The sequence below is a fragment of the Cucurbita maxima genome, unplaced genomic scaffold (genome assembly GCF_002738345.1).
Source record: "Cucurbita maxima cultivar Rimu unplaced genomic scaffold, Cmax_1.0 Cma_Scf00038, whole genome shotgun sequence".
Taxonomy (NCBI): domain Eukaryota; kingdom Viridiplantae; phylum Streptophyta; class Magnoliopsida; order Cucurbitales; family Cucurbitaceae; genus Cucurbita; species Cucurbita maxima.
In genome coordinates, this window is record NW_019272054.1 from 739,982 (window position 1) to 766,474 (window position 26,493).

General features: G+C 33.2%; 5 protein-coding genes across 7 annotated transcripts; 2 read left to right on the forward strand and 3 right to left on the reverse strand.

Moving 5' to 3' along the window:
* Nucleotides 1–4,846: 4,846 nt before the first annotated feature.
* On the reverse strand, nucleotides 4,847–5,822 carry LOC111468869 (WAT1-related protein At5g07050-like). Its single transcript, XM_023114001.1, has 4 exons — nucleotides 5,610–5,822; nucleotides 5,353–5,532; nucleotides 5,055–5,304; nucleotides 4,847–4,885 (listed from the first exon to the last, which is right to left on the reverse strand). The coding sequence occupies exons 1-4, from the start codon at nucleotides 5,804–5,806 to the stop codon at nucleotides 4,847–4,849; spliced, it is 666 nt and encodes a 221-aa protein (XP_022969769.1). The 5' UTR covers nucleotides 5,807–5,822.
* A 919-nt stretch (nucleotides 5,823–6,741) lies between these two features.
* Nucleotides 6,742–9,021, reverse strand: LOC111469064 (WAT1-related protein At1g43650-like). The gene is made up of 6 exons (XM_023114295.1): nucleotides 8,767–9,021; nucleotides 8,517–8,696; nucleotides 8,003–8,252; nucleotides 7,765–7,923; nucleotides 7,039–7,190; nucleotides 6,742–6,968 (listed from the first exon to the last, which is right to left on the reverse strand). The coding sequence occupies exons 1-6, from the start codon at nucleotides 8,940–8,942 to the stop codon at nucleotides 6,800–6,802; spliced, it is 1,086 nt and encodes a 361-aa protein (XP_022970063.1). The 5' UTR covers nucleotides 8,943–9,021; the 3' UTR covers nucleotides 6,742–6,799.
* Nucleotides 9,022–14,065: 5,044 nt separating this feature from the next.
* LOC111469060 (WAT1-related protein At1g43650-like) lies at nucleotides 14,066–16,414 on the reverse strand. The gene is made up of 6 exons (XM_023114289.1): nucleotides 16,134–16,414; nucleotides 15,875–16,054; nucleotides 14,955–15,204; nucleotides 14,719–14,877; nucleotides 14,443–14,594; nucleotides 14,066–14,369 (listed from the first exon to the last, which is right to left on the reverse strand). Exons 1-6 carry the CDS (start codon nucleotides 16,307–16,309, stop codon nucleotides 14,159–14,161), a joined length of 1,128 nt encoding a protein of 375 aa, XP_022970057.1. The 5' UTR covers nucleotides 16,310–16,414; the 3' UTR covers nucleotides 14,066–14,158.
* Nucleotides 16,415–20,856: 4,442 nt separating this feature from the next.
* LOC111469103 (ethylene-responsive transcription factor RAP2-11-like) lies at nucleotides 20,857–21,460 on the forward strand. Of its 3 annotated transcripts, none has more exons than XM_023114343.1 (2): nucleotides 20,857–21,155; nucleotides 21,227–21,460. In XM_023114343.1, the coding sequence occupies exons 1-2, from the start codon at nucleotides 20,900–20,902 to the stop codon at nucleotides 21,454–21,456; spliced, it is 486 nt and encodes a 161-aa protein (XP_022970111.1). In that variant the 5' UTR covers nucleotides 20,857–20,899; the 3' UTR covers nucleotides 21,457–21,460. The 3 variants fall into 3 exon arrangements, with proteins under 3 accessions (XP_022970111.1, XP_022970112.1, XP_022970113.1); XM_023114344.1 differs by having other exon boundaries at nucleotides 21,236–21,460; XM_023114345.1 differs by having other exon boundaries at nucleotides 20,857–21,149; nucleotides 21,236–21,460.
* Nucleotides 21,461–24,864: 3,404 nt separating this feature from the next.
* On the forward strand, nucleotides 24,865–26,443 carry LOC111469072 (B3 domain-containing protein Os03g0120900-like). Its single transcript, XM_023114305.1, has 2 exons — nucleotides 24,865–24,966; nucleotides 25,048–26,443. Exon 2 carries the CDS (start codon nucleotides 25,365–25,367, stop codon nucleotides 26,304–26,306), a length of 942 nt encoding a protein of 313 aa, XP_022970073.1. The 5' UTR covers nucleotides 24,865–24,966; nucleotides 25,048–25,364; the 3' UTR covers nucleotides 26,307–26,443.
* The last annotated feature ends 50 nt before the right edge of the window (nucleotides 26,444–26,493 follow it).

Consider the following 26,493-nt stretch of genomic DNA (forward strand, 5'->3'; position numbering starts at 1 on the left):
AAAAAAAAAAAAAAAAAAAAAATTAAATAAATAATATATTTAATTTTTTTCAGAAATTAGAATAAAGTTGAGACATAATACAATTATTCGAATATTCATATCATTTCTAAATATTTATTTAATATTAAAAGAGAATAACTAATTAAAATAGAATTACATCAATTGACATAAATTAATATAATGATAATTAATAGTAATGAAGAATTTATTTCATATCAATAAATAACTAAATAAGATTAAAATAATTTCATATTAAAAAAATATAAATCAACGTTTTTTTTTTCTTGTGTATGTGATGTAATAAAATAAATAATATAAATAAGAGAGTTAAACGTAAGTAATAAAAACGTCGTGGGACCTACAAAATAAGAAATGAGAATAGGATCGTTAAAAGTTTACGAGAGAAATGAGATTCTCAAAGTGCTCGATGAGTCTCACCAATTGATTCTATGCATTTTAGTCGGTAATGAAAATTTTAATTCTTATTCTTTGATTCCCATTCTTAAAAGTGAATGATGTTATGATGTTTTAAAAGTGTTGAATAAATTTCTAATTTTTTTTAAAAAAATTGATTTTCTTTTATATATATTAAAGTCTAAAATTTTGACTATTCTTATCGGACAGATTCACTCGACCCTACTACATATCTTGTCATCAAAAAAACTCGTGAGCCATTAAAATTTTGGGTAACCAATTACCATAGCTAGAACCTCTAAAATTGAAGTCTAAAATTGTATTGTTTTAGTAGATTCCTTTCGGTTATTTTATGTTTTTTATAGACATAAAGCTGAAAATTGAACGACTCCAATTGAGACATGTATATATGACCTTACCATCTAAACCCGATTGAGAAAACCCTAATTGAGTCATTTAAACTATTAGGTGAAAAACTGAGTTTACCCTACCGAGAAAACTCAAATCGAGTCATTTAAACTATTAGGTGAAAAACTGAATTTTACCCTACTCAGAAAACCCTAATCGAGTCATTTATACTATTAGGTGAAAAACTGAGTTTATGTTTACCTACCGATAAAACTTGGGTCGAGAATAGGTAAAATTTGATAAATTTGAAACATATATTCAGTAAAAAAACACACAATATAATTTAGAGTAAAAAGATCGAACATTCGCTTTTAACTAAATAACTCAATTACGATACTTTAAAAAGCATCTAAGAGACGGGTAAAAACTAAAAGATTGGAAGAACCCATTGACTTTAAACTAAAGTTTAATATTAATAATAAGAATAATATATTTGGATAAATGGAAGATGGTGATTGGTACATATTTTGGAGGTATTAAATTGAAGTGTGAAGAGTGGAGAAAGATATAGAGGGTTCTACTGCCCCCACGCCCTCAGCCCCACCGCCATTATCTCATCTGCATCTCTGCATCTCTGCATCTCTGCATCTAGCTTCCCTTCCTTTTTTTAATGGCTTGGAAATTGAGTGCCACATATTAAAAAAACAATTGTAGAGATCAAGCTTGGATTGTTGAGTTCATTCATTAACAACTGCCCAGAAACATTTTGAATGCTCCAATTCTTGATTCGAGTTAAGATATGGTATGTTTTGCATGCTCTACTTTTACTGCTTTTTGCTGGTTTTGAGTCCACCTAGCTTGATCATGTATGAGTGTGATTGAACTTAGATTCTTGTGGAGAGATTCCACGATGGTTAGAGAGGAACAAAACATTTTTTATAATGATATGAAAATCTCTCCTTAATAAACGTGTTTTAAAACTGTGAGGTTCCAAAGCAAACAGTATTTACTAGCGGTGGGCTTATGTTGCTATAAATGATACAGAGCTAGACACTGGACGGTGTGCCAGCGAGAACGCTAGGCTCCCAAGGGGGTTGGATTGTGAGATCCCACCTCAGTTGGAGAGAAACGAAACACAGGCTCATTTTAAAACTTTGAGGCTGATGATGGCGATATGTAACGGGCCAAAGTGGACAATATCTGCTAGTAGTCGGCTTGAGTTGTTACAAATGGTATCAGAGCGAAACACTGACTAGTGTGTCAGCGAGAACGCTGGGCTCCCAATGGGGTGAGTTGTGAGATTCCACATCGGTTGGAAAAGGAAACGAAACATTCCTTGTAACGATATAAAAATCTCTCCCTAATAGTCACATTTAAAAACTGTGAGGCTAACGGCGATACGTAACAGACCAAAATAGACAATATTTGCTAACGATGAGATTGAACTCTTACAAAAAGAGAAGCGTTACAAAAATAAAATAATAAAAAGTTTAAATTTGTATCAAGGGATTATATAAGGAGGATGGAGATTTTCGAATCTCACCTCCAATGTCGAACGTAATCTCTCTTGTACACAATCTTACTTGCATAAATTACGCTAAAATAGAATGAAACGAAAAGAAATATGAACAAGAGTATAACTCAACAGTAATTAACATGTATTTTTATATTTGAGATCGAAAGTTCAAATCTTCATACCATACATATGTGATACTAAAAAAACGTAAATAGATAATATATATATATATATACCCAGATTGACACGCGACTTCACTCACAACATTCAACCGTACCTAGTTTTGTTCGTAAAATTTGATTAAGAAGTTTCCATTACAAAGAAATTGGGAGAAAAGAAAAGAACAAATTCTAAACCTTAGATAGGAAGAGAGCTTTGAGACGTCAATTTGTTTGTTGTTTTTGGACATTCGTAATGACTTGGCCAAATTGAAGCCACAAAGCCACAAGTTATTTTTTGTAAAGAAATAAAGGAGTGATGAGCCTAATGAATGGCCTGGAGAAAGGAACGAGTCTTATGCATTAAATTTTTAATTTAAAGGCCCAAGGAAGAAGAGAGATACAGTTCCCCTTATTGCAGGGAATTTGGGTTGGGATTTGGACATGAAGAGCTGCAGGAGAGGGCCCCCGTTTGTATTTTAAGACATGCACTCATCTTATCTTTCTCAATATGTTGGTTGTTGTTTGTGTATAAGTTTCATTCCCAAAATTAATCGCTACACCTTGCCATGTTTGGTGTGACGATTGGTTCTAAATTTGTGTTGTTACGAGATTGTGAAGTCTCACATCGATTGAAAAAGGAAAGAGTGTCAGAGACAATGCTGGGCCTCAAAGAAGAGTAGATTGTGAGATCCCGCGTCGATTGGAAAGAGAACGAGTGCAACGAGGACGTTAGTCTCTGCAAGGGTGAATTGTGAGATCTGACATCGGTGGGGGATGGAAACGAAACATTTTTATAAGGGTGTGGAAACCTCTTTCTAGCATACTGCATTTTATCTAAAGAAAACAATATTTATTAGCGGTGGACTTGGGTTATTTATTGGTCGATTTCTCGACTAGTTCATTATGTAAAAATACATTTTTTTTATCCATGAAATTTAGAATAAGTGTATATTTGATCTCTAAAGTTTCATACCGTTAAGATCGCACACACTCGATCTAGATGAACATAAAGAGCATGATAGAAAAAAATGCAACTAAAAAACATTCATTTACAGATGTGTTGTGCATTTGAGTGTGGACAGAGAGTTTTGGTTGTCCTACGGTTCAGCTGCTACCTCATGATCTGCCTTCTTACCCCACAGCACTAAGTACAGGCCCAGATGATAAAGAAAGCTCCTACCAGGCTTCATAACGCAACAGTTTCAGGCAACACCTTCAATTCAATACAAACATAGTAGGAAGTGAGTGGGTTACCTGCCTACATGAGGCCGCTCTGAGAACACAAATGCTGAGAATATGGCCACAAATATCAGCATTAGGGGATTGAACATTGAAGTAAAAACTGGCCCGTTGCGCTGATGCACCAGGTTTGTACGAAATACCCCACGCTTGAAATCACAATGTCCTATATACAAATATTGTCGTCGGTCTCACGATTTTAGAAAGCATTTAATAGGTAAAGATTCGAAGATAACACACACAAATAGAGAAATGGTACAAATTGAAAACCTTGTATTAATATATAAATAATAATACTCATACAAAATCCCAAAGCAGGGACGATCGATCGAGGTAGAATAAGGAATTGGACAAAGATGTTGAGATATTAAAAAATATATTTAGTTCTGGAATATATCTTAGATATTATATCTTTTATTTATGATTTGATTTAGAGTTATTTTATTCTCTGTATTTAATTATTTTATATTTTCCTCATTTTTGTACTTCTGGTAAAGGATATCAATATCAATTATAATATACACTTTTCCAATTCTATTTTCTATTCTATTTTCTATTTTTATTTTTTAACATGGTATCAGAGCACCGATCTTGATATTCCTAATATCAGAGCACTGATTGTGATATTCCTAATACCCCCTTGGACTTTGAGTCCAAGGGGAGTATTAAACCTAAAGTCAAACCCTAACTCAATCAGTGAAGCCTTTATAGTTGCCGATCATCCAATATCAAGAATACGTTATAAGCATCTTCAAATTTCTCACCAAGCTCAAAGGTGACATATTCAAGATGTTTGTATTTTCTTTCACAACCTCTCAAGTGATCCAGAGCATCGATCTTGGTGTTATTATCCAATAAATCATTTATGCATGGACCAAAAAGTGATCAGGGAGGATATTCACTTGTTTCAAATCAAATTAAATGGGACAAGTTACTAATCCTCGAGTCAATCATTGTGGTATATTTTTGAGTTTTGCATCTTTCTTGAAAATTCAATAATTTCTTGAAAGTCTAAAAATGCAAACCAATCAAACGCGGTCTATTTTTTGGTTTTGCATCTTTCTTGTAAATTCGATGATTTCTTGAAAGTCTAAAAATGTAAACCAATTAAAGGCGGTCTATTTTTGACGGATATTTTCACCATTGTGAAGACAAAAGTGTTATTGACCTACACTCTCTTCTCAAAGACAACTCGGGTGTTATTGACCTACATTCATAAAGACAAGTTGGATGTGATTACAAGCAAATTAAAACAGTAATGGTCAATTGTGCTGGGTATTTTCTAGTGACTAATGTCTGCAAGCCATTAAGATTGGATGAGCATATTGTGTCGCACCACATTTCTTTGCATAAAAGAAGACTTTGAACGAACTTACCAGTAAAATTAGCCATCCACTCCAAGCAACCTCACTTACAAGAATTAAAGCCCAGCCCTTTATCCAATCCTCGCCACTGCTATGTCCAGAGCCTTGATTCTTGTACACGTCTATGAGTGGCTCCTTGAAGATGCCTTTGGTTACGTATGGTCCTTTCCAAAACGTGAAAACAAAGGAACCACCGATGCACAGAATCGTCCCCAACCCTTTTAGCACCACTCTCGCAGTTCTGATATTCACTCTCTCCAATCTTTGAATATTTTTATTAATTTATACGGAAAAAGAATAGGCACAGTACCGAAACAGAATAGCCATGACAAATGTCAAGCTCGGAATGATGTTACTGAAAGTGGAAGTTACTATAGGCGAAGTATAGCTAATTCCAGCGTAGAATAGATTCAGGTGGATCGTTGAGCCTAAGATTGCAAGCAAAAAGATGTTTATCGTCATCGAAATTGTGAGAGAAGTCCATTTGTTTCTATACAAAGCCACCATATAATCAACCATTAAGCCAACTCGGTAAACTGTAGGATGATTCAAACATTTTGATTGCACCTGTCGATGAGATAAGCAAAAGGAGCCAAGACGAGGAAGGCTATGAAATGGCGAAAAACGATGAAGACCAAAGGATTAAGATCCTTGTCGCTAGCGATCTTCTCCAGAATGTGGGATCTGCCATACGCAATATACACCAACACCATTGCTGCACACGGCGCAAACAGCTTCCTCATTGACACTCCCGCAGTTGCCATAGCATTTTCCCTTTTGCGTCCCAAATAAACCACAAGAGATTTGTGATTTATGTATCCAAATTTTAAATCTTAGGACATAAATTATTATAAATGATATCAGAGTCGTATCTATCTCTGTAGTTTTAAGATGAATAAGGATTACTAATAGACATATGACATCCAAATAAAGAAAGGTTATATTAAATAAATTGAAACCGTAAATGATAGCTATTATATTAAAAAGTGTTTGTGAGTTCTATTTGCTCAATAAATCTTTAAAAATACAAATTGGGTCGATGAAATTTCAATTTTTTTATCTAATGATGAATAGTATGAACAGCTGTAAAGCAACTTTGATTTATGTGTTAAATTTATTTTTCTTCGGTCGATAAAACAAATGAACACACTTTACTAAAGTATTCGATCTTCAATGACGTGACATAAATTTAATTTTTTAATGACAAATTATTTCGAATACTAAGGAGATAATGGTCATCAAGTAGTATATTTGATTAAAAAGGGTTAATTACAGTTAAGATGTTATTATTTACTTATATACCTATGAATAGGGGCTTGAAAAAGAAATGAAAAACTAGGTTGAGCATTCTATCAATTACTTTATTTATTTCATCTCTCATGCCATCCAATTTTCTTTTAATATCTTACCTTTCTATAAAAAAATAAAAAAAAGATTGATATTAGAATTTCGAATATGAATTCGGCACCTAATGACTCATCGTTCTCCTGTAACATGGTCGCGTTACTTACTTCTTGCTTTTAAGAATGAAGATTATATCTACAAACCAACATGAGTCGTCACCCAATCTAGAATTGTTCAAATACCACACCTCACATTTAGCATTTGCGACTAAGGAGTTTTCATATCGTATTCAATTTTAATTTGTGATTGGCCGAATTTTCCCGTTGAACACGTATCATTAACCATTACAAAAACGTGTTATTAAATTTCTACTTTTTGCATTTGTATATGAAATAAAAGATTCATGTTCTCGTTTATGTTACACAACCCTTTACTTGGCTATCATTTACAGATGTATTCTGCATTTCAGTGTCAACAAACACCTTATCTTTCTCCTGCGGTTCAGCTGCCACCACATGATCTGCCTTCTTCCCCCACAGAACCAAGTACAGACCCAGTACGATAAAGAAAGCTCCTACCAGGCTTCATAGCGCAACAGTTTCAGGAAACAGCTTCAGTTCAATACAAACATAGTAGGAAGTGAGTGGCTTACCTGCCCACATGAAGCCGCTCTGAGAACACAAATGCTGAGAATATGGCCACAAATATCAGCATCAAGGGGCTAAACATTGAAGTAAAAACTGGCCCGTTGCGGCTGATGCACCAGGTTTGTAGGAAATACCCCACGCCCGAAATCACTATGCCCTGTACACTCAGCATCATTATGTATACCCATAATGAGGAGGTTCGAGTTCTAGTATAACAGCTCAAGCTCATCACTATATATTGCCCATTTTGGGATTCCTCTCAAATTTTTTAAAACTAGTTTACTAGGGAGAAATTTTCATACTTTTATAAACAATGTTTCGTTTTCCTCTCCAAACAAATGTAGGATCTCATACTTACTCCAAATAGGACAATATTTGCCAGTGATGGGCTTAGGCCATTACAAAAATAGTATAAGAGGCAGACATAGAAGGCTGAGCCCCGAAGGGTGGACACGAGGTTGTATGCCAGCAAAAACGTTGGGCCCGAAGTATGGTGAATTAGGGGTCCCACATAGATTGGAGAAAGATATGAGTGTCAAAGACGCTTGGTGGATTATAAGATCTCACATCAAATGGAAAGGAGAACGAAACATTCTTTGTAAAGGTGAGGAAACTTTTTCTATCCGACTTGTTTTAAAAACTTTGAGGGAAGCTCAAAAGGAAAAGGCGAAAAAGCACGATATCGACTAACAATGAACTTGAGCGGTTACATCTCAATAGACTATACTCACACTGTATACGATGGTTAATAGCCGTGCATCCCATTGCAGCTTCCATTTTTCTGGATCTCTAGCAAAGATCAAGGCAAGGAAGCCAGATTGTGCAGTTGCAAACAAGCAAATCAACACAGTCATGGTCAATTGAGCTGGGTATTTTCTGGTGACAAATGCCTGCAAGCCAAGCCATTGAGATTTGATGACCATATTTCATTTGCTTCCATAAAAGAAGAGTTTGAATGGAGTTAGTTACCTGTAGAATTAGCCATATACTCCAAGCAATATCGCTTATAAGAATAAAAGCTGAGCCCTTAATCCAATCCTTGCCACTGCTATTCCCAGAGTCATGATTCCTGTATATGTCTATGAGTGGCTCCTTGAAGATGGCTTTGGTTACATATGGTCCTTTCCATAACGTGAAAATAAGGGAACCACCAATGCACAGAATCGTCCCCGCCACTTTAGCGGCACCCCTTGCAGTTCTAATATTCACCTTCTCCAATCTTTACAAGTACGGAATTGAACATGAGTATTTAAAACTAATTAATTACTATTAATCACTTTATGACTGATTTTAGACGCTTAAAATATTATTTAAATATCATATAGAACAAAAATAAATAAAGAATATATATTTCAATCTTGTACTGTATTTTAGATTAATACCAACATTATTTAGCGACAAACAGAACTAATAGCTTTTTGTGAATTAAATATTAAAAATAAACATATAAAGTTTTATTGTATCTATTTTAATTTTAAACTACCTGAATAGAACAGCCATGACGAAAGTCAAGCTCGGAATGACGTTACTGAAAGCCGAAGCCACCGTCGGCGAAGTATAGCCGATTCCGACGTAGAATAGATTCAGATGAATGGTTGACCCTAAAATTGCGAGTAAAAAGATCTTAATCGCCGTCGAAATCGTTAGAGAAGCGGGTTTGTTTCTGCAAAATTCAAAGAACCAAAGTAAACGATTGTTCCGAGGAACACAAGACGAGTATTTATTAATCGCACCTGTCGATGACATAAGCGAAAGGAGCCAAGAGGAGGAAGGCGATGAAATGGCGATACACGACGAAGACAAAAGGATTAAGATCCTTCTCGCTGGCGATTTTCATGAGAATGTTGGATCCGCCATACCCAATCTGCACCACCACCATAGCTGCACAAGACGCATACAGCTTCGTCATTGGGACTCAGAACCTGCGATCGAATCCCCTGTGCCGCAAATAAATAACCAAAATTCTGTACCCTTCAAATCCACGAAACTTCATCTGTGTTTAGAAAATCAAAAGTCCACTACTTTTGCCGTTTACTCGTTTTCTTATTTTTCTTATTTTTCTTATTTTTATCATTTATATTTGAGTTCAATTGACAAAAGTACCCTCAATATTATAAATTATTTAAATTTGTTTAAATTTTTAAATCTAATTTGAGTTTCTTTAAATCATCTTAGATACAAGTAGTATTATTATATATTAAAAAGTTATAACATAAAATATTTATTCATTTTTAGTTGAAGTACCCATGTAAGTGGTTGGATGTTATAATAAAATTAATTTAATTTATGAAACTAATGGTAAAAGTTATAGACATCTATAGTTCATGAAATAAAGTCACCTTAGTTCTGTTATAATTTTTTTTTAATTACAATTATATTTTTACCATGTTTTCAAGGTTTATGAAGGTTTAAATCCATATTTTTACCGTCATTAGTTGCAAGTATTTATCTAATTTAGGATACATTAAATAGGATGGATTGGTGGTAGTAGTTGTAAAGCAAGTTGAATGGAGAAAAAGTTAACTTTATAATATATAAACATACGAGCAAAGCATTTTATTCCGAATGGGTTGACATAAACCTAATTTATAAATATTGAATAATTTTGAATATTGTCGGAAATTATAGATACAAAATATTGTCTACTTTAAATATAAAATCTCATAAATTCATAAAAAAAAAAAAAAAACATTTACAGAATTAAATTTTATAATAGATAATTATTTATTTAAAAAAACATTGATAATTATTTAGCTTTTATAATTGTTTTCAATTATGTTTTCAAATAATAAATAAAACCAAAAAAATCGGTCCCCATTGAGTAAAAGGAAACCAATAAGTAAATGCCAGGTAAAGTTCCCGTAGATTTGGGTGGGAGTAATTAATATTCACATTAATGAGTCAGCAAATTGGGAGATGACTTGACTTGGACACGACAGATCGTATCACTACGTTGGAAAAACGACTCGAAGTTTTATTTTAATTAATGGTGTGGGACCCGTCCATCACACACCGTTGGATTATATATATATATATATATATATATTTTTTTTTAATTATTATTATTATCATTTAAATTCTTTTATTTTCTCCAATTATGACAAATTTTATTTAGAAAAAAAACCCATTTTTACTACAACTAAAAATGAGAGGAATTAGAAGCGAACTCAATAAGCTATTGAGCATAATGACACATTTTTAAAAATTAAAAGTTTTATGCATCAAATTAACGTGTCATGGTGACTTCTAATGATCAAATGATTAGTTCGTCATCTCTATGATAGTGTGAGTTATTCAAACTTATGAAGAGTTACATATATCAATTTCTTATCACAACGTTCTCGATTAAAGAATTCGATCTCTCCCCACACGATCCTAAATTCGACATGTTTTATTTATTATTAGAAGGTGGGATAGTTGAACTTTGGTCAAGAATTCGATCTCTACCTCATGTCAAGACTCCATAATTTTAGTCAAATTTTCACTTCAATAATTTGAAATTTAATGGTTCAGTGGAGCTCACTTCTCTATCATGGACCAAATTTTCAAAGAATCGGTCAACGGCTACTAACGGTCAAACTACTCCAATAAAACGACGTCGTTTTTCCCATTTTTGTATAAAATGATGGTTTACTGTCACTGACCAAATTTCAAAATAGGAGTCTCACACGTCTTCTACATGTTTATTTATTTACTTAATGAAAAACTATTCATTACAAAGTTTATTTGTAAGGTACATTTTTAAAATATATTATTTGTAAGGAAATATGGGGTTTTCCCTTCCAACATATTTTTTAAAAAATTGATTAAGGATAATTATGAATATAGGATAATTAAAAAATGCTTAAAGAAAATTAAATTTATTATCTATATAAATAATGTGCACATTTCTTTAAATAACGTGTTATGTCGCAGGAGATGCATGAGAATGTCGCGACCATCAAGTCATGAAGTTGGATTCTGAATCCTTACATAGAATTATTTAAGAATATATGTTAGTTATATAAATTCAAATACCCAACTGTTAAGAATGAGATAGAAAATAGAATTGGAAATATATATATTATCATTGATATTGATATCCTTTAAATATGATACAAGAAGTACAAATGAAGAAAATATAAAATAATTAAATACTGAGAATAAAATAAAATATACGGTAAATCAATCATAATAAAGAATATTATGATATAATATTTAAGATATATTCTATAAATAATATATACTCTAGATATTATATCTCAATACCAAGTGAGAGAGTGTATGTCAATCACACTCAACTTGTCTTTAAAAAAATAAAATTGATGTCTTCCCAAAACTTTAGTGAAAATATCTGTCAATTGCATTTTAGTCGAAACATAACACGGTTTGATGATTCCAGCTTGTAATTTTTCTCGAATTATATGACAATCTATTTTAATGTATTTCGTACGTGTGTCCAGATGATTAGATCTTAATCAAGTTAACTCTAAACAAGTATTTGCTTCTCGAACTATATGACAATCTATTTCAATAGTTATTATCATACTGTTGCACTGATTCCATAGTTCAAATTTGATTGAATTTGCATCTTGAGACGGTTCTTCAATTGTGTCATCAATGAAGCCAATTTTATTTTTGGCAATGAGAGCATTCATAACTTATTTACTCTAAGATTGGAACAAGTGAATATCCTGGCTGATCAGAATGGTGAATATAATAAGGATGTGTTGAATCAACATCCGAATTTTTGAAGCTGTATTTGGTTGATTCTGCAATAGAGAAAATTTTGATATTTAAGAATACCAAGATCAAGATCGGTGATTTGATACCATATTAAGAATGAGATAGAAAATAGAATTGAGAAGGTATATATTATCATTGATATTAATATCCTTTAAATAGGATACAAGAAGTATAAATGAGTAAAATATAAAATAATTAAATATTGAGAATAAAATAAAATATACGGTAAATTAAATTAAATCATAAATAAAGAATATTATGATATAATATCTAAAATATATTCTATAAATAATATATACTCTAGATATATATCAATACCAACCGATTAAAGTTTAAGAAAGAAAAAAAAAATTAAACACTTTCACTATCAAAAGTAAATTTAGATTAACATTTTTCAAGTCCCAAATTTCTGTAAAATAAATGGGTAAGAAAAAAATCATTAAATATATTTAAACTAAAATATAACAATTATTTATTATTTATTTTAAATATTAATGAATTTTGAGTTTTTAGAAATTGGATGAAACATTATATTATGTAATGACTCAGGTTCATGATTCAAATAATGATTCGGAATCTAGATTTGGCATTTCATGGCCTCGACATTATCCTGCATCCCGTGCAACATGGTCTTATTATCTACCCCTCGCTCTTTAAAAGTGAATACTATTCCTATAAACCAACATGAGTCCCTTCAGCAACACAAAATTGGTATAAGTAAAACACGCTTGACCATGAATTCTTACGATTGAGCAACTAAAAAGGAAATGTATACCTTATTATACAAAGGAAAGGAATATTAATATAAAACACAAATGACGATGATGTTTGGTAGCCTGTATAACTTAGTCATGGTATTTCTTTTAAATTTAATAGTTTGCCAACAACTTGTGTATTTATATATCAATTTATTTTATTTCTTGTTTTATCGAGGGATGTACACGAATTGAATAAATTAGGAAAAAAAATCATTTGAACCAATTCAAACACAAAAAACCGAACCAAAAACTCCCATGGCCTTCTCCAGCGTGCACTGCCCAGCCCAGTCCCAGCGCGTGCGGCCCAGACCAGTCCCAGCGTGCACGGCCCAGCCTTCCTCAGTGTGGGCGTCACAGCCCAGTAACAGCGTGAGCGGCCCAGCCCATTTCAAGCGTGTTCGACCCAACCCACTCCCACTATTTTGAGCCCAGCCCAACCCATTCCCATTGTACGCGGTCGGGCCCACACCAAGCGTGTGCGGCCCAGCCCACACCCAGTGTGCGCAGCCTAGCCCACTTCCATCGTATTCGGCCCCAGCCCACTCCCAACGTGTGCGGTCCAGCCCACTGCAGCGCGAGAGGCCCAGCCCAGAGACGGCTTGCGCGGCCCAGCCGACTCCCAGCGTGTTCGGCCCAGCCCACTTCCAGCGTGCGCAGCCCAGCCCATTCCCAGCGTGTTCGGACCAGCCCACACCCAGTGTTCGCGGCTGAGCCTACTCCCATCGTGTTCGGCCTAGCCCACTCCCAGCGTGTTAGGCCCAGCTCACTTCCAGCGTTTGCGGCTTAGCCCACTGCTAGCGTGCGCGTTCCAGTTCACTCCCAGCGCGCGCGGCCCAGCCGTCTCCAGCGTGGGTGCCCAGCCCAGTCCCAGCGTGCTCGTGCCAGCCCACTCCAGTGTCAGTACACTCCAATCGTGTACGGTCCAGCCCTGTCCCAGCGTGTTCGGCTCATCCCACTCCAATTGTGCGCGGTCTGGCAAAATCTTATCGTGTGCGGCCTAGCCCACTCCTGCGCGCGAGGCCCAGCCCATACCCAGCGATCGCGGCCTAGCCCACTCCCATCGTGTTCGGCTCAGCCCACTCTAAGCGTGCCCGGACCAGCCCATCCAGCTTTTGCGGCCCAGCATATCCAGTGTGTTTGACCCTTTCCACTCCAACGTGTGTGGCCCAGTCCATCCAGGGTGTCTGACCCAATAATTTCTTTAGAAGTATAAAAATTCAAACCAACAAAAATTCAATAATTTTTTGAAAGTTTAAAAAGTAAACCCATATGTGGATGAATATTCGTAATTTTTATTTTATTCTTAATATTTAATTAGTTATATTTTTCTTATTACATATTAGTGGGTAGCTTGTATCCTATTTAAACATTATGAATATGAATACATACTTTCGATCCCAATTCTACTTCTTATCGATCCAACCAACGGGAACTTTGAGTAAAAAAATGGTAGGTAACAAGAATCAAGATTGTAGACAATGCAGTGGCAAGGATTGGATCAAGGGCTCAGCTTTTATTGGTTCAAGTGAGATGTCTTGGAGTGCATGGCTAATTCTACACGTAAAACTCCATTCTAAATAAGTATAGATAGATTACAAGAACAGTGAAAGAACAAAGTGCTGCCACATGGTGTGTTCTGTAGTTAACTTGCAACGTTTGCAGCTCCAATCCGAGAAATTCTCGTTTCTCTTACACTATCTTTCACTTCATTATCATTTACAGACGTACTCTGCATTTCAGTGTCAACGAACACCTTTTCCTTCTCCTGCTGTTCATCCGCCACCACATGATCTGCCTTCTTCCCCCACAGCACCAAATACAGACCCAATACGATAAAGAAAGCTCCCACCAGGCTTCATAAACGCAACAGTTTCAGGAAACACCTTCAATTCAATACAAACATAGTAGAGGAAGTGAGTGGCTTACCTGCCCACATGAAGCCGCTCTGAGAACACAAATGCTGAGAATATGGCCACAAATATCAGCATTAGGGGGTTAAATATTGAAGTAAAAACTGGCCCATTGTGGCTGATGACCCAGGTTTGTACAAAATACCCCACGGCGGAAATAATAATGCCCTGTACACACATCAGGAATGACCAAGCCTAAGTGATTGCATGCTATGTGTAAGTACGAATAACTCATTAAGTCAGTTATAGTTTGTTTAGAAGTTAGTTGATAGCTTGTATCCTATACACTCACACTGTATACGATGGTTAACAACCGTGCATCCCAGTGCAGCTTCCATTTTTCTGGATCTCTGGCAAAGAACAAGGCAAGGAAGCCAGATTGTGCAGTTGCAAACACGCAAGTTAGAACAGTAATGGTCAATTTAGCTGGGTATTTTCTGGTGACAAATGTCTGCAAGCCATTGAGATTTGATGAGCCTATTTCATTTGGTTCCATAAAAGGAGAGCATATTTGATGGAGTTATTTACCTGTAGAATTAGCCATGCACTCCAAGACATCTCACTTAGAACAATAAAAGCTGAGCCCTTGATCCAATCCTTGCCGCTGCTATTCCCAGAGTCCTGATTCTTGTATATGTTTATGAGCGGCTCCTTGAAGATGGCTTTGGTTAAGTACGGTCCTTTCCAGAACGTGAAAATAAGGGAACCGCCAATGCAGATCACCGTCCCCAACACTTTAGCAGCACCTCTTGCAGTTTTGATATTCACTTTCTCCAATCTTATACATAAGTAATAAAAAAATTTTAAAAAAAAATACTTACATTAATAGTTTACTAAATAAATTAATTATTAACCCTTACTAGTAATGAACTTAGATTTTTATTAAAAAAATAAATATTATTAGGTAAGAGTATGTCACATCCAGAAATGAAATAAATATATTCGATCGAAATCAAAAGTAAGGATTCCCTCAAGAAAATACATTACCTTTACATCAATATTGATATTGTTTAGTGATGGGAGATATTTTAGCTTTTTGTAAAGTTGAAAAGTTCCAATTTCTACGGTTGTGAATTTTAAAATAATTATAATAATAATAATAAATTACAAAACTAATAAAGAAGTACTTTTGAATGATTCATATTTATCCAAAAAAATGAAAAAAAAAAATGGAATTTTAGTACACCCACATTTTAAAAAGTGGGAAAAAGTTTCCCAAGAATTAAAATAAAAAAGAACCAATTTCTATCTTATTTATAAAAAAAATAAAATAATTGGAACACCCAATCTAATTCAATCTGAAAAGATTTTTCTACTCTGTTAAATATGTTAGACGAACACTATTCTCTGAAGGGTATGATATTATCTACTTTGAGCATTAATTCTCATAGCTTTGTTTTGACCTTTCTTAAAAAGGACTCGTACCAACAAAATAATGGTTAGAGTACCTGAACAAAACTGCCATGACAAAAGTGAAGCTGGGAGTGACATTACTGAAAGCGGAAGCCACGGTGGCTGAAGTATACTTAATTCCAAGGTAGAAAAGATTCAAGTAAGTAGTTGACCCTAAAATGGCTAGCAAGAAGATCTTAATGGTCGTGGAAATCGTCAAAGAAGTCTGTTTGTTTCTGCATGATTCAAACCATAATAAACCATGAATCCATGACATAAGCGAAGGAAGAACACAAACGAGTTTTATTATTGCACCTATCGATGACATAAGCGAAAGGAAGCAAGACGAGGAAGGCGATGATATGGCGATACACGAAGAACACGAAAGGATCAAGATCCTTCTCGCTAGCCACTTTCATCAGAATGTTGGATCCGCCATACCCAATTTGCACCGCCACCATTGCAGCACACGACGCATACAGCTTCGCCATTGACACGCCGAAGGTGCTTGCAGTGGTTGCAGTGGTTGCAGTGTTTGCCGATTAGACCCTTTGTCGCAAATAAATAACCAAAATTCTGTGGCCTTCAAAGCTACGAAACTTCACAATGAAAAGTCTAATTCTGCTGCCGTCTACTCCTTTTATTCTCTTATTATTTCTCTCAATTAAAATACCAAAATAAAAAGATTAAACTTTTTAAATCTAATTTGCTTTTTCTTTAAATCTTAGATACAAAGTATTATTATGTATGCAAAAGTTGGTACATAAAATATTGTGATTTTTTATGACATCATCATTAAGAATATTGGTTAAAATATTAAAATTTACTTTTAAACTTTGTAGCATTTTTTATAATATAGAATATTGGTTAAACTAATAAAATTTACTTTTAAACTTTGTAGGGTATTTTTTTATTATAGAATATTGGTTAAACTAATAAAATTTACTTTTTAAACTTTGTAGGGTATTTTTTTATAATAGAATATTGGTTAAACTAATAAAATTTACTTTTAAACCGATAGTTTGTTTAATATTTATCCTTTACCTCTCAAACTTTTTAATAATACACTTAAATTTTTTATGAAAAATTTAAAAATAAGGTTTTGAAAGTTATAAAATATTTTTTAAAAGGTAAGAAATTATTTATTTATTTATTTAAACGGTAAGAATATTTTCTAATGTTCTTTTTATGTACTAATACAAAATTGAAAAAATTTATAGCCCTATTAAACACAAAATTTAGATTTTAAGGATTTATTATCCACTTTCTAAAGTTGAAGAACGTTTAAAAATTTATTAAACATTTTTTAACTTTTGAGATTTGGTTTGATTTGTTCTCGTATAACTTCCAAAATTATAAATTAGTCGAGATCCATTATTAGATATAAGTGTGAAAAGACATAAAATTCAAATTTATATCTAATAATAACTCAATTAACGTGAATCAATTCAAATTAAGAACCTATTAATTAATTTTAAATGATAAACAAAAGTTATGGCAATTCACTAAAATTTGGACCAATTCATTTGAGTGAACGACTTTACACCTTGTACTTGCATGTCTGTATTCAATGGGAGTGGGCGACCATCATGTGAAATCAACTAAACGACGTGTCGTCCGTTTTCAAAATGGAGAAAATTGGAATTCCATTTGGAGTTAATAACTTCTTTTTTTTTCTTTTTTCTTCACCCGAACATAAAAGACAATTTATTACTTTCCTTGAATTCAAATGTTAAATTCCTCTCTTATAGTAAGTTTCCTCCCTTTAGTTTATCTCCCACTGACTCGTTTGGTCGGGATTCAAAACTATTAGAAGTATTTTTAGTTCAAAGATAGATTCTAAACTCAATTTTTTGAATGAATGAAATACCGTCCTTAAACTGTATCTAAAAACATTTGGTCAAAGTAAAACATGTGGCATATGAATGCATTTTTCAACTCTAATAATAGAGCTATTTATCGAGTATTTTAAATATTCATAAACAGCGACACTAAATCGTTTTTCGTATTTACGTTATAATACATTTATTGGAAATACCATTTTTATGTGTGATATATATATTTTTTATTACAATTATGTTTTTAACATGAATATTTTTAAATAGTTTTTTTTTTTTTTTTTTTTTTGAAAAAGGTAAGGTGGGTACACTCTTTCTGGTTTGACGTCACTATGTTTTAATTTTATTAATGGTGTGGGACCCGCTGACCGCACACATTTGGACGAAATTTTTTGAAAGATACTGAATCAGCTCCGTTTTCAAATTTGGCTGTCACGTGATTTTCTAGAGTTATGAAAAATCTATTTATTTTTTAGTTAAAATATGGTTTCCTTCAATAATATTCTTCGCTGGAATTTATAAAAAAAAAAAAAAAAAACATTATTTATTTTGTGGTTGAAGCGGTAGAGATTCATTAAATAAATATATTTCACATTACTTGACTAAAAAGTTGGCGAAAGAAAACAAATTTCTACTCAAAGTATTTATGACATTAAAGATATATAATGATTTTGGTGGTTAAATTCAAAATCTGGAAACAAAAATAAACTTTAAAAAAAAAATAGTTTGGAGTAATTAGAAGAAAAGAAAATTAAGTTGACATAATTTACAATAATCGATAATATTTTTTTTAAAAAAAATACTCTTATTATTAAAAAAAGTTTAAAGTTGTTATTATTTAATATATGAACTAAATATATTGTCTCCAAACTTAATGTAAATAAGTTATTTATATGTTATTGAATCAAATATAAATAAATATTTTTGAAACGTGGTATTAATAATTTCGTTCATATATTGATTGTAGGAGTATTTTTATTAATATGTTATTGAATAACTTTTATTACTAAAGATCATATTGTTTAATAGGAATTTCATCCATTTAATAACTTGCTTATTTAAGATGGTATGAATTATCCAATTTATGATGAGCTACAAAATGTCAATTTCTTACTCAACATTCTCGACTATAGAATTCGATCTCTTTGTCACGATCTCATTAATTGAACTTATGCCACTTAATTCAAATTGAAATTTATGAAGTAAAAACAAAATTCACACAAAGTTACGTATTTTCTTTGAAATGTGTGATAGTTTATCGAACATAATATATTAATCCGTGTTTTCTTATATTAAATAGATAAAAAAAAAATCTTTTTAAATTAACGTTTTAGAGATCTCAAATTTAACGAGGAGCACGTTGGAGAGTATGAACGCGCTTACAAACATCATTCACGTCTCTACACCATAAGTCATTGGTCAAAACTCCATAATGTTTGTCAAATGGCCGCTTCAATAGTTTGAAATTTAACGGTTGAGTGGAGTTCACTTCTCTCTCTATCATGAATCAAATCTTCACAGAGTTGGTCAACGGGCAGTTACGGTCAAACAACTCCATCGAAACGTCGTCGTTCTCCCATTCCATTATGTTTATTTGTTGTGGCTGCCTGCCACCTTACTAAAATTCAAATAAAAGTTTCGCACGTCTTTTACTATATTTATTGTTTAATTCCCTCAATATTATTATTTAATAAATATATTAAAAAATATAATTTGTAATAATAAATATAAAACAAAAACATAGCAGTTTAATTCAAATAATAGATATATAAAAGAAATGAAAATATAATAAAGTCCAAAAATGAGACATGAGTCGGTCATCACTTCCATCTCTTCACATTCAAAATGTCCCAAGAAATTATTTTATTTTTTGAAAAGTAAATTTGTATTAAAATATATTCTAAACACACTACTTTAAATTTTTATTGAAGTAGTAATGTTTTCAACAATTTCAATTATATCATAGACATGTTTGGAATATTTTCTGCTTTAAATAGTTTTTTTAATTAAAATGTTTTTATATCTTAAATTATGTTTCAAATATAGATTTTTTTTTTCTTTAGGAATTATATTAATTATAAAATACGTGTTTTCCTTACAAAATATTTTTTAAAAATTTAGACAATCTATCTCAAATAGCTTTTTAAAAATAATTCAAGTTTTGTTAGTGTTTTTATGTATTAATAATTTTTAAAAAAAAAACATTTCGAGAATTTACAGTTTAAATCTATTAAAATTTTTAAAGATGCTTAAGAAATTATTTTATTTTTTGAAAAGTAAATTTGTATTAAAAATTTATTCTAAACACACTATTATTAATAAACACCTACGTGGCGAAAAGGATAAATAAATTAAAATACCCAACAAATTGGAGTTTTAAATAGAACCAAGAAATCAAATACTTTCCGTGTCAGAAAGAAATTTCATTCAATATTTTACTAAGCCTCAAGTTTTGGTTAAAAAAAAAAACATAAAACAAATGTCCCCAAATTTGAAAACCAACTTTTTTTTTTTTTTTTTTTTAATTTCTTCTAGAAAAAAATTGTATTAAAATTTTTTAAATAATATAATTTATTAGACACAAAATTGAAAAATGTTTTTTATTTAATTTTTTTTTAGTATTAAACAATTATTCTTGCGTGTTATTTTTGAAAATGTTGGTTGATGAATTAGTTAAACTTCGAATACATTCACGTGTCTAAATATATTAATAAAAATAAAATTCTAAAAACATTAAGCCGTAGTTGGTAGATATAGGATCACTCCCTATTTTGACGAGATAATCAACAACTACTCTTTAGTAGTGCATTATCTAGATTACCACGATCTATATAAGTACTTATGTTGGTCGTTATGGGGTTGCGTCCTATAAGATATGAATCACATACGACGTTACTTCTTGCATGTTCATGATAAAGTTCCTAATTCGGATTCGAATTCTGAACATGAATCGTTACAAAATGATATCAACACTTTTTTTTTTAATTAACCAACTTACCTTTCTTCATCATCAACATCATAAGTTGGGCATATCGTAGAGAGTTGAAATTGGGCATTAATAAACACATTGCTCGATACCAACAACCAATATGCCTGCAACATGGAATCAATTCAAACACAAAAAAACAGTACTCTCCTCCTCAGATTACAGTTTCCCAAAAGGCCCATCTCCATTTTCTTTGTCCTCATTCCATTCACTCACAATTATAAACCAAATTAAAGCTCCACATTTGAGGCCCCCCCATGGCCATGAGAACCTGCACAAAGAAGCCATCATCAAGAGGCCACCATCGCTATGTAGGCGTTCGCCAGAGGCCCTCCGGCAGATGGGTCTCTGAGATCAAGGACTCCCTGCACAAGGTCAGGCTATGGCTTGGGACTTTCGACACCGCCGAGGACGCAGCTCGGGCTTATGACGATGCGGCACGAGCTCTCCGTGGCTCCAATGCTCGCACCAACTTCGCCTACTTGCCTCCAACCTCTTCTGAGTCAAGTATAGGTAAATAACAAATTCTTTTGAACTTCGATCTTATATAAAGGAAAACAATAAATGAAAATATATTAATTTAGTGGATGCAGGCGATGCTAGCCAGCCCATGGAGCCACCCTTTTCTTTCGAGGAGGGTTGCATGGAAAAAGACGACGGTCTCCTGGGGGCCCTAAGGGCGAAGCTGTTCGACGGCAAGGGGCGTCGGGTGCTGCAGGCTGTGGCTCAAACATCTTGCAGCTTTGAAGACGTATTTTGTAGTTTAAATGGTTTTGTTTGCGGAGGAACCAATAATTTAGAAGAACAAGAATAATGGGTTGGGTTAAATTTTTATTTTTAATTTGTATGTTATTTTAAAAGTCGATGGTTCAATTCTTAATGTTGTTATCGGATGCTTGTCTCTAGAATAGTTAGACTAAAAAAAAAAAAATGTTGTGTACAAATTTTTCGGCTAGACGTTAGAACTGCTAAGATTCCAACCAACTACGCTCCATCCGAGTCTCGGGCCGCCTTCTTCCTTTTTCCTTTTTCAGCTCGTCATTAGTTTTGAATCTCTTTAACATATTTGGTCCATACTTCAACTAACATTAGGAGTGGTGGGTGTCACTTAAAAATGAAATAATTAATAGAGATAGAGATAGAGAGATAGGCCCACTCTCCCATTCTCCAATTCAAAGTCTATATCTTCTTTTGCATGTTGAATTAGCAATGCACATGCCCAAATTTTACTTGGAAAAAGAGGAATTGTAGGGTAGAAAGAGAGAGAGATTAGGGTAGGGAGCATGAGAAAGTGGCATGGGGATGGGTGTTAGGCAAAGGGCAAAGGGCAAAGGGTGTGGGGTAGGGGTCCTTAGCTTGGACGCCGCATGCTCCTCTCCCCACGGGTTTGAAAATTTGCACATTTAAGATAGGTGAATGAATCAAAGTGATCTTCAGAATAAGATGACTAATAAACTTTTTAAGTTATGAAAAGTCACTACATAAGCATGCAAGTGAGAAACTCTATGGTTAAACGAATTTTCGTGGGAAACAGGTAAGTGATATTGGTCTGTGGAGATAGTCTTCACTCTTAAAAAGTAGTGTAATTTTTTTGTTCTTTAAAAAAAAAAAAAACAACTCATATCAATACTCTCGTTTTCTCCTCATTTTTCCATAGCATTACTCATTCTACATTTTGACCCACATTCACAAATCTTCAAAATTGTTCGGTTTTCTCATTATCACAGTTTCTATGATGATTTTGTCTAGCAAAACGATTGTATTTGTATTTATTCTTAGAAGTATGGTTTTAAAATCAAAATCGAATGATATTATTTATTTGGACATGGACGTTCATAATTAATTTTTTGAATCACTTAAAAGGTTTCGTAGGATAGCGAAGTTCTTCACTTCTATACTCGTAATCTTTCACAAATACACTGAACCATTTGATAAAGTTTTCAAAGGATAGAAAAAAAAAGACCCCATTGCCTCATTTTAACAGTGAGAAACTTCCAAGAAAATGGACCATTTGACAAAATTTGCCATGTTACAAACAGCTTTTCCCAATATAGTCAATTTTATAATTAAACTGTTCAAAACCTTGTAGATTCTTTCCTCTCCAAACTCTTTTTGAATCAATTCTTAAGCATAAAAAACATATTTCTAACACTCCATTATACTTTTCTTCTCGTGCCTTTTATCATGTTTGTCTCGATTATGTTGTGGATTTTAAGGAACAAAAGTTGCCCATAAATTTGTATGGTCGTGATCATATACACTCAAATTTAAAAATTTATCTCATTCAACTTATGGTGAGATCCTTTATTGTGTATTCTTAAAAAATGTTATTTTGTACTTTAGAAGGTTGACAATGTAATCGGGAACGAGGTTCCTGTTAAGGTAACAGGGATTCAACTATCGATGTCAACATCAATACTAATAGAAGTTAATTTACTCTATAGTTTAGGAGCCGTTTGTACAATTTTTTCTAATATTTTTAATGAACGTATAGTTTATTATATTGTAATATTTACATTTATGGTTAAAAACATAGTTCTCAAACACAAAAGGAAAAGCTGTTGTTTGAATACAATTTTCTGAACCAACCTTTATTTTGACATTTAAGAACCCATTTTGATAACAACTTTGATTTTTTTTTTCAGTTAAATAAATTAATTATATTTTGATAGAATATAAATTTTAATCAATTAATTATATTTTGATAGAAATTAGCCCATTTAAACTACTTAGATAGTTTATTAAATATATTTTCTTGTATTATTTAATTAATATTGATAGAAATTAAATTTAAATTACATTTATAATTAATAATGCTCAACAATTAATTAAATTAATTGAGGATTCAATGGTAATAAATAAATAATCCTATATTAAGGAATTGAACTATTTATTTGATTCATTTTTATAGATATAAACACAATAAAATAATGTAAATAAGAATGTTCGTTAACTATTTAATTGAAATTATTATTTGATTATTAATTAATCAATCAATTTCATAAACTAAACATAAACATAATTATTTCTTATGATATCAAACAACTTCTTAATTATTATAATAAAATTGTGTATATTTATTTTTATTTTAATAAATCCATAAATATTAAACTAATTGAATTATAGTTACGTTGACGAAATGTGTCGATTTGAACCCATCTCGACCAATTAAAATATAATAGTCATATTTAAATTTAATATAAAAGTCGTCGTCCACAAAGCTCTTTGGGGACCAATGTACAAGTAAGCGTGTATTCGAGAGATTGTTCGAAAATTTGAAAATGGAGAAAGAAAAGAATAGGTTGATAACGACATTAAATTTCATGGTGAAAAAAGTGTTGTGCGTTTCTTTTAAATAAAAAAAAAATAAAATAATTTCTAGGATTCATGTGAGTGAGAACTGATTGGGAATAGTCTTTACCACGTCATTATCCATATAATAAATGCTTGACAATTATTAATAATAATTAATTATTAAAATTAAATCAAACAAAACTATTATTTATTTATATAATTAGAGCTAAATTTAACAAAGAGAAATAAATATTAATAAAAGAAAAAAAAAATAGAAGGCCAATTTATTGTGTAACTCGACACAACAATAGTTAGTATTTAAAACGTGGCTAACGGGTTTTCTTTTTTCATTTTTGTAAAAAGAAAATAATAATAATAATAATAATAAGTCAAAAAGTCAAACATTCATTGCAAATGCCAGCAGTGATCGGCCACCACCATAATACTTCCGTCCACACACAATCAAAACCCTAATTTAATTTTTTTTTTTAATGTGAAAAAAAAAATAGGAAATTGAAAATGGGTATTAAGTAAAGGATTTAGTATAAACCCCATTTCTGTATTAAAAAAAATCTAATATTATATTATAATATACACCAAAAAAGATTTAATTTGGATGAAAAATGGAAAGTATTAAATGAATAATATTTAAGAGAGAGAAAATAGTAGAGATGAGAAAAAAGCATGCAAGAGAAGTGGGGACAAGTGCAACTCTTTCTCAAATCTTAAACCCAAAAATAATTAGAAAAAAGAATAGAAATGAGAGTGTGTACCACCAAGGATGTTGACAAGGACACCCTCACATGAGACCTCTAATCACCATAAACATGGCCTCCCTAAAACATACCCTACAAAATTTTTCTCTCTCTACCCTTATTAGGGACCATTACCCCAAGCCCATAAACATGAACATGGCCAAACTTGATTAAAGAGGGGGAAATGAGTTCCCTAGATACCTATCCTATTCTCTTGAACTTAGTCGGGCTGGAGTTCTAGCTCGATAATAACCGTTCAACTCCATCACTAACAGGTATTGTTTTCTTTTGACTTTTTATTTCAAGTTTATACCTTCTTATAAAAATTGTTTCATTTTCCTCTCCAATTGACGTAGGATCTCACAATTCACCCAATTTCGGGACCAACATCCTCGTTGGCACTCTTTCACCTCTCTAATCACGTGAGATCTCACATAAATTCATTTTCTTTCGTTTAATTCCGCTATGATTTCTAGTTCATGTGCTTTATTTATTTATTTATTTTTGGAGTCTTTTGTTGGTCCAATTACATTAATCCATATCCATCTTCTTCTCTCTCTCTCTTTTTGTGGGTTTTTTGTGGGTGTTTTTCGGTTCTTCTTTGAACCCTAAACATACCCATCACTCTCTAGATCTTCAAAACCAAGAATTTCGAATTGGGTCTTGTTAAAGGATGAATTTTGGACTGAATAGACTCCAAAATCACGATTTAGAACCCAGAAATAGGCTCGATTTGACGATGTTGGAGCCGCCGGAGCCGGAAGAGGAAGCTGCTAGTTCTACGGCGGTGGGGTCCGACGGTGGCGATGGAGGAGTTGAGAAGGAACACATGTTCAACAAAGTGGTGACGCCGAGTGATGTGGGAAAATTGAACCGGCTAGTGATTCCAAAGCAACACGCTGAGAGATTTTTCCCCTTAGATTCATCAACAAACGACAAGGGTTTGCTCTTAAATTTCGAAGATCGCAACGGCAAATCGTGGCGGTTCCGTTACTCCTACTGGAACAGTAGCCAAAGCTACGTTATGACCAAAGGCTGGAGTCGCTTCGTCAAAGAGAAGCGCCTCGACGCCGGTGATACAGTTTCCTTCCAACGTGGGGTTGGTGAAATTGGAAGAGATCGTCTTTACATTGACTGCCGCCGCCGCCATGAACTTCCCATTCACCACCACTCTCCCACCACAGTCAGCATCCGACCAAGCATCGTCGTCCCAGCCAGCGCCACCGCTTGGGGGCCATTCATGTGGCAGCCACTCAGCGCCACAACACCTGGATACCTCCCCCATCTGCGAGATCCCACATCGAATAGAGAATGTTGTCCGTATTCAGACGGGAGTGTTGAAACATCTGGAATGATGTTTTTGAGGACAGAGGGAAGAAGGGTAGCCCCAAGATTAGGAGATCAGAGGGAGGTGGAGGTGGAGCCGAGTGGCGGCGGCGGTGGTTCAATGACGGCGGTTCAAGATACTCCAGTGAAGAGATCAAGACTGAGGCTGTTTGGTGTAAACATGGAGATGGAGGATCCAATTTCATTGACTTCTGATGAATGCGAATTATTATTGTTTTCTTCAAATTCAAACCCCAAATTGGCTTCCTCCTCTTCAAATTACGAGTAAGCAAAAGTTTTAAGGTTTTTGGTTTTGTTTTGTGTATAATAAATTAGGAAATGAATGCAAATTAGTAAGAACATATGATAATTTCTCATTCTTTTGAAGCTTTTCTGTTTGTTTCAAATGATATCAACCCTTCTAGACACTGCTGAGAACCCCAAAAACAAAAGGCTTTTCTCTTCATTACTTTGTT